We start from the raw sequence: 6,250 nt of genomic DNA, 5'->3' as shown, positions 1-6,250 counted from the left end.
GATTTTCTTTTTGTGATGTAGAGAATATTCACTTTCTCGGTTAGTCTAGTGTTATAACGTTTAATGCGCTCAAGTTTTACATACGGTACCGTGATATGTCGTAACTATGATAACATTTCGTTCAAATAATTATAGATGAGCAATCGTACAGATCAGGGTGCGTATTCTAAAGATGAGTTTGCAACTTGACTACGGATAAACAAGTCTAATCGTTATTTGCAACTGTTAGTAACACCGAAAGGTATCCCATCGCTGTTTTCAGAATCTAAAACAAGATTTAAGTGATTTTACTGATGAAAGTGAATTATGTATTTTGATAGCCGTGATTAATGAGTTGGTATTTGTACATACGGTACTGAACAGTTCTGTAGAGAAGATGCCAAATTTGCCTGCAGTCAAACAAAGTGGAAAGGTGGACCTGTTCATGATGAATAATACAAGACATTTGGTTTGAGAAGGTGAGACGTTGTATCAATTCGATTCGTACGCGCAATTGCTCATTTCTCTACTCTGAGACCATCCAAAGTAATTTTTCTACTTCCTTCATGAGCCTCTGCTTCATTGGTTTGTTCGTCAAGCATCGATGAATTAAAAATAATTATAATTATCTTGACGTTTGTGAGATTTTCGTTCAAAGCTATTTCTGTGTGTTTTTTTTTAATATTAATTAAAAATCAAGATACGTGCGTGTGTCTATTATCTCTTCAAAAAGATGATTGTAAGATGATTATGTATCTATTCTATGATTATTGAAAGTATTGTGTTCACATTTATCATTTTTATTTTATTTGGACAATAATAAATTAGTAATAAGCGATGCTATACAAATTTAATCTATTACGGTTCGGACTTCCTGGTTTATAACACGATTCAGATAATTGTTGATTTCTGAGAGACGAGTCAGACATTAAAACTCGATGCACGATCTCTAATTTACAAAATGTTTCTTAACATCGTCTTTTTTTCTTAAGGAGGACGGAAATGACAGGTTATGCATAATATGAATTATGGGGAACTGCAGAATGCTAATGTCAACCTACTAAAAAACCTCCCCTTATATTCTCCATAAATGCTTTCCACTCTGCTCCGACACTACTAGTGTACTACTAGTCTGACCTGAAGACACAGAAAATCATGTCCCCCTATCACACGCGTGACTGCCACTGACTTACATCGACGCACAAATTTATAAACCAAGCATAAGGGATGCGAATGACGCGAAGATCCTTCCCCTAACTTGTGTACTCACCTGACTGCTGTCACTTCAGACCACATTCTTTCTGTAAACCTTTGCTGATATGTGTGTTGATAGTTTGGTATAAAGTGGCTACAGCAAAAACATTTATGCATTACAAGTATACATGTATCGAGTGGGATCATCAACTCGTTGGCATAGGATCCAGGAAAAATTGTACCAGGCTTCACTAAACTGCACACACGTACATTGTTTTCCCAGCAAGCCGGGAAGTACATGCTCATTTTTTATCTGTACTCGTCAAAGCAAACGGTGACCAAATTTCCTTTGTTCTCAACAATTTTGATAGGAAAAATGTCGATCTGCGAAAAGAGGGAAAAATGATATCTTTAAGGTTTCCTGAGAAGCACTCGTGTTTTCGAAGAATCTCTTTAATAATTAATAATTTCATTACTTTTCACAGTGTCTAATTTTTTTATCTCGTCATTTTAATTTTCAGTGCTTTGAGATATAACTGATCATTTGGAGTAGTATACTGAAATATTCTTTTTGTAACGCTTTTTTTATCAAGCTGATGGACGGTTGTAAAATTTACAGATGTATCGGATCGTCTATTATTTATTTTTCATTGGGTATAAGACAAAAACGTACCCCATCGAGGTTTTTATGACCTGAATACAAAAAAAAAAAAAAATGTTGTTCTGTATATGTTTATGCAAATGTGAGATATTATATTTTCTGATATTTTTTATTATTATTCATCTTCACACTCTGGATAAATGATGTGCATTATATATTTTTCTAATCTCTGCTCATTCCGAAACTTGCTTGAGAATATTGTCACATCTAAAGGCTTACACACATCTACTTATTTTATACCTAAGCTAAATCTTAAACATATAGGGTGTTCACGGATTTATTAGGCAGCTTTTTTCTTAGTATTTTCCAAGTGGTGTGTATTACAAAAAAATAATCAGGAAAAACTTTGGGGTTGGACGGTGAGACGCGTTGTTGGTTATAGTAATAAGGAAACGAGTTAATTCGATTAACTCTATTTACAGATATTTTAAAGTGTAGAATACAAAGTTAATCGCAAGTGTTGCTCGCTTGATGATATTCGTTATAAGATTACGCCATACTGCGGTACTGATACTAATTGTTATGCTGATTAGCTAGACTGATTCGTTGTAATTATTCGCTCGGCTGACTGACTCAATACTGATATTGATTCGTGCGATTGACTGACTGACTGACTCGATAATGATATTGATTCCCGCTGCTGACTGTGTCTGGAGGACATGGCCGTCTATTTATACTGGTCGAGGGGATACCGAAAGGTTGAACTTGTCGCCAGTTGCATATATATATAACATTTTTTTTCTAACCCTAATATTCTTCAAAAATATAGTCTCCATTTTTTTGGTATTTTAAATCTAAATCATTGTTAACTAAAAAATAGTTTTCGACCTCAAAATTTAATATACAATATTTCTTTTTCTGTTTGCGGTGTATGTATATTACATAAAAATATGATTTCCCTCGTTTTTGCTCTTTTTGTATTATTTTCACATACGTAACCATTTATTTTTAACAGTTAAGATGACAAAAGAAAATTTTCTACAACTACTGCTACATTTTATAAATATTTTTTAACTAATACGTAACATTACCTTGTTGGTTATCCATAGAGGCTCCTTTTCCCAAAACTGAATCATCTGTTCTTACGTTGGGGAGCCATTCCGTCGTTTTTCTCAGCGCATGACCCCTTCATGCAGTTAGAATGCGCATTATGATATCAATTATTCGTGAATATGTAGTACAGTGTCATTCACAACTTTATGTCGAAGTAAGTTGAATCTATCATTACAGTTTGGCTGTTGCAAGTATGTATTCATTTGTAATTATTCATAATTTCTTCCACGATACGAGAAAATAAAAAAGAAGCAAGTGATGCCAGCGTTTTTGCAACTCTCTCTGTCAAAATTCACAAGTAAAAGAAATTGGATCACATCGAGCAAATAATCTATGAATAAATACAATTATTACTACAAGGTAACGTTGCCAAAAAAATTTGTTTAGTCGATGAATATAATGCCCAAGAATTCTATAAAATATAAAATGTATAGTTTTGTAAAATTATGTTTATGAAATAGATTGAATTAAATTTGTACCGGTTACATTTATGTGGCATGTTTATTATATTATATTTGTAGGATTAGTATATAAAAATAAAATATAACGTAATTAAAAATTTCAATTCTATTCTATGCGAATTTTTTAAATGTGTAGTTACATGTAATGCCAATACTTTCAATATAGTACGTAGTCCAGTATCAAACTTTCTTCTGTCATATTTTTCACTTAGGGTTTAGGTAGTTCCAGAGGTCTATGTAAGGGCAGTCTTTCCCTGTACGCTGCAGTGATACAACGTATAGATAGCTCTCCGCGACATATCGCTTGCTTTTTATTTGTATCTAGTGGCTTTCTATGTTATGCTATACAAGTGCAAATTTTTTTTATATTAGTGACAGAAATATCATTGTTTTCTTATAATATTATGTATATATAATATAGGATGCATTTTTTTATTTCATATTTTTTCCTTGCAGTAAGTTAAAACGGTGAAGTGGAAACGACGAGGAAAAAACCAAAAGCAAAATCTTTGGAAGACGTGCTTTTTCAACGAAATGTGAGTTTTATGAATATTTCAATGTTTTGATCGTTTTACCAAAAGATTCTTCGAATGATTGTGCAATTCCTTCGGATAAAAGTATTGTTATGGGACTATATGTATCGCAATATGTACTTTTGAACGGATATCAAAATATTTATACGATATGTAACGTGATTTTATAAAATGCTCGGTGTATTGTGTTTTTTTATTGTTACTTCCATATACAAGAACCAATATATTTCAACCATACGATTACGTTACTTTTCTTCGAACAATCAATCCTTCATGGCTAACAATACTGAAAGGTATCCAGCAGACGTTTTTAGAACCTAACAAAATACCACTGTCAATTCTTGAGATCCATGTCTAAATGTGTGTCTAACTGTATGTAAAAATCCATTAGAAAATAATTTAGATGCATGATCGTTTGACTCACAGCATTAAAGAGTTCGAGCGAGAAGGGACTGAATTTGCCAGCTGTTATTTGAAACGATACTTTCGCGCGACATATTACGATAATTAGCGAAATCGCGTTCTTCGGTGGTAAATCGTACCAATCGCACTCGTATGCTGCTTGCCCAACACCGGTACTCTGAAAGTAAATGTTGTATTAGGGCGTGTGGAGCGTTACTTTTGCAAGAAAGAAATTGAACTTTCGTTCTTTAATAAAGTTTTCTATTTATGTATATATAAATAACTCACTTCCCCTAGAAGCATTTCTCCTATATAACAATAAATAAAAAGATGCAGCATAGTATAAATTACGTGTATGATGAAAAACATCATTCCAACTATTGGTACGTCCGCTTGCTCTTGATCTACGGACTAAAATGGAACGGAATGTACATTATATAGTAATTTCTTATCTCGTCGGAAAAATATCAATGTAATATTAACTTCAGCATACAGTTATCATACGATATCCAGTCAGACAAAACATCGCTGTGCAGATTACAGTCTGAATAAGTAACGTGAGATTGAAGCAATCTTCCACGATCACGGCAAACCTTGGATCACAAATGCTTCTTTAAATCCTAATTTAATTAAATTATTGTTTTGCATTTTTCATTTTCCAAATTTATTAACATTTTCTTTTTTTTAAGTAACATTTAATTTATTTTTCTTTCTTCTTTTTTTAATAATTGGCGAGAGAAATACATCTTCTTTTAACACCCATTTTAATAAACGTTTTAATAAACATTTTTAGTTCACTAATAGATCGTTTGTACCAACCTAGATAACAGATTGTGCCTGTTCACAATGAATCCCAGTCGTTCATGGAATCTTGCGTAATTATTATCCTTCTTCGTCGTGTTAGCTAGATCCTCGAGTGCCATTCTAAGAACAGTTAATTGACCGCACAAATGCAACACAAGAACCGCAAGGAACGTGTCGAAGCAAGAATAGCATATCGCGGTTAACACCGTGCCCATAAACTGTCCCAGCCATGTAATCTCGAAATTTGGACTTTTGCTTATGTCGTAAGGAAACGTGGCTGGATGAAGGAGTCCTCCTAGATCGGCTTCTGACGCACTTTGCATATTACTCCAAATTTGTAGCGATATAAAAGCGAAAAGCATGAGATACGTTAGAGTGGAACAGACTATAGATATCATTCGACTAATTTTCGCGTTCTTTAACATCGTTTGACGATCTTGATTTGCGATTGGCTCGTTCCAGTCGTCGAACATTTGGCTGAGTAATAGCGTCAGGGCTAAAGAGATATTAATTGTTATATGTATATTATATTTGTGGATATCGTCACATATTTTAGACAAATATTGACGTGTAGTTGGGTGAAGCATCAGTAATTAGATCTTTGTGTTTCTAGTTAAATTAGCTCACGTATGGCCTAACGTATTGATACTAAAAGGGACAAAATTAAATAAGCTTGATTCAGAATCTTGAAAGATTAATTAACTATGAATATTTATGCATTTATGAGAAATTTTGTAAAAATCTATAGAATGCACATTCATACTGCTACATAAAATATTCCTTAAAATATTACAAGGGTGAAATAAGTCTGCGTTTAGATTTTATTTCTTTAATTAGGTAGATTTGGAAAAATAAATATGTAAGTAAATATATATAAATAAACGTATAAATATATATAAATAGAAATAGAAATATATATAGGTATAATTACCCTTCTTATAATACCGTAGAACGATCTGCTTAACCAATGCAAAGGCGATCGGTATATTAATCGACAAATTTTCGATTATTTCGTCCAAATTAGTTGATTTCAATACCAGATTTGCTGTTTGTGGTGCACAGATGAAAGTAAACGTCACAATAGTCGTAAACCAGAATATTATACTCGAAAGTAATCGTGATCCTCTTGATACTTTTCTCGGTTCCGGCCACACACCGAGTAA

At 33.0% G+C, this 6,250-nt stretch overlaps 1 protein-coding gene across 1 annotated transcript; it reads right to left on the bottom strand.

The window, feature by feature from the left end:
• Nucleotides 1-3,797: 3,797 nt before the first annotated feature.
• On the bottom strand, nucleotides 3,798-6,247 carry LOC100741881 (odorant receptor 13a-like; the record flags this gene model as incomplete). Its single annotated transcript, XM_003494159.3, has 6 exons — nucleotides 3,798-4,198; nucleotides 4,306-4,461; nucleotides 4,572-4,694; nucleotides 4,777-4,876; nucleotides 5,103-5,583; nucleotides 6,019-6,247. Coding segments are annotated over 6 exons (1,143 nt in total), but the record flags the coding sequence as incomplete, so codon positions are not given.
• Nucleotides 6,248-6,250: the final 3 nt, after the last annotated feature.

The sequence above is a fragment of the Bombus impatiens genome, unplaced genomic scaffold, assembly GCF_000188095.3.
Source record: "Bombus impatiens unplaced genomic scaffold, BIMP_2.2 scf_1623, whole genome shotgun sequence".
Classification (NCBI taxonomy): domain Eukaryota; kingdom Metazoa; phylum Arthropoda; class Insecta; order Hymenoptera; family Apidae; genus Bombus; species Bombus impatiens.
The sequence above is the reverse complement of the archived record's forward strand: the minus strand, read 5'-3'. Positions and strand labels throughout refer to the sequence as shown.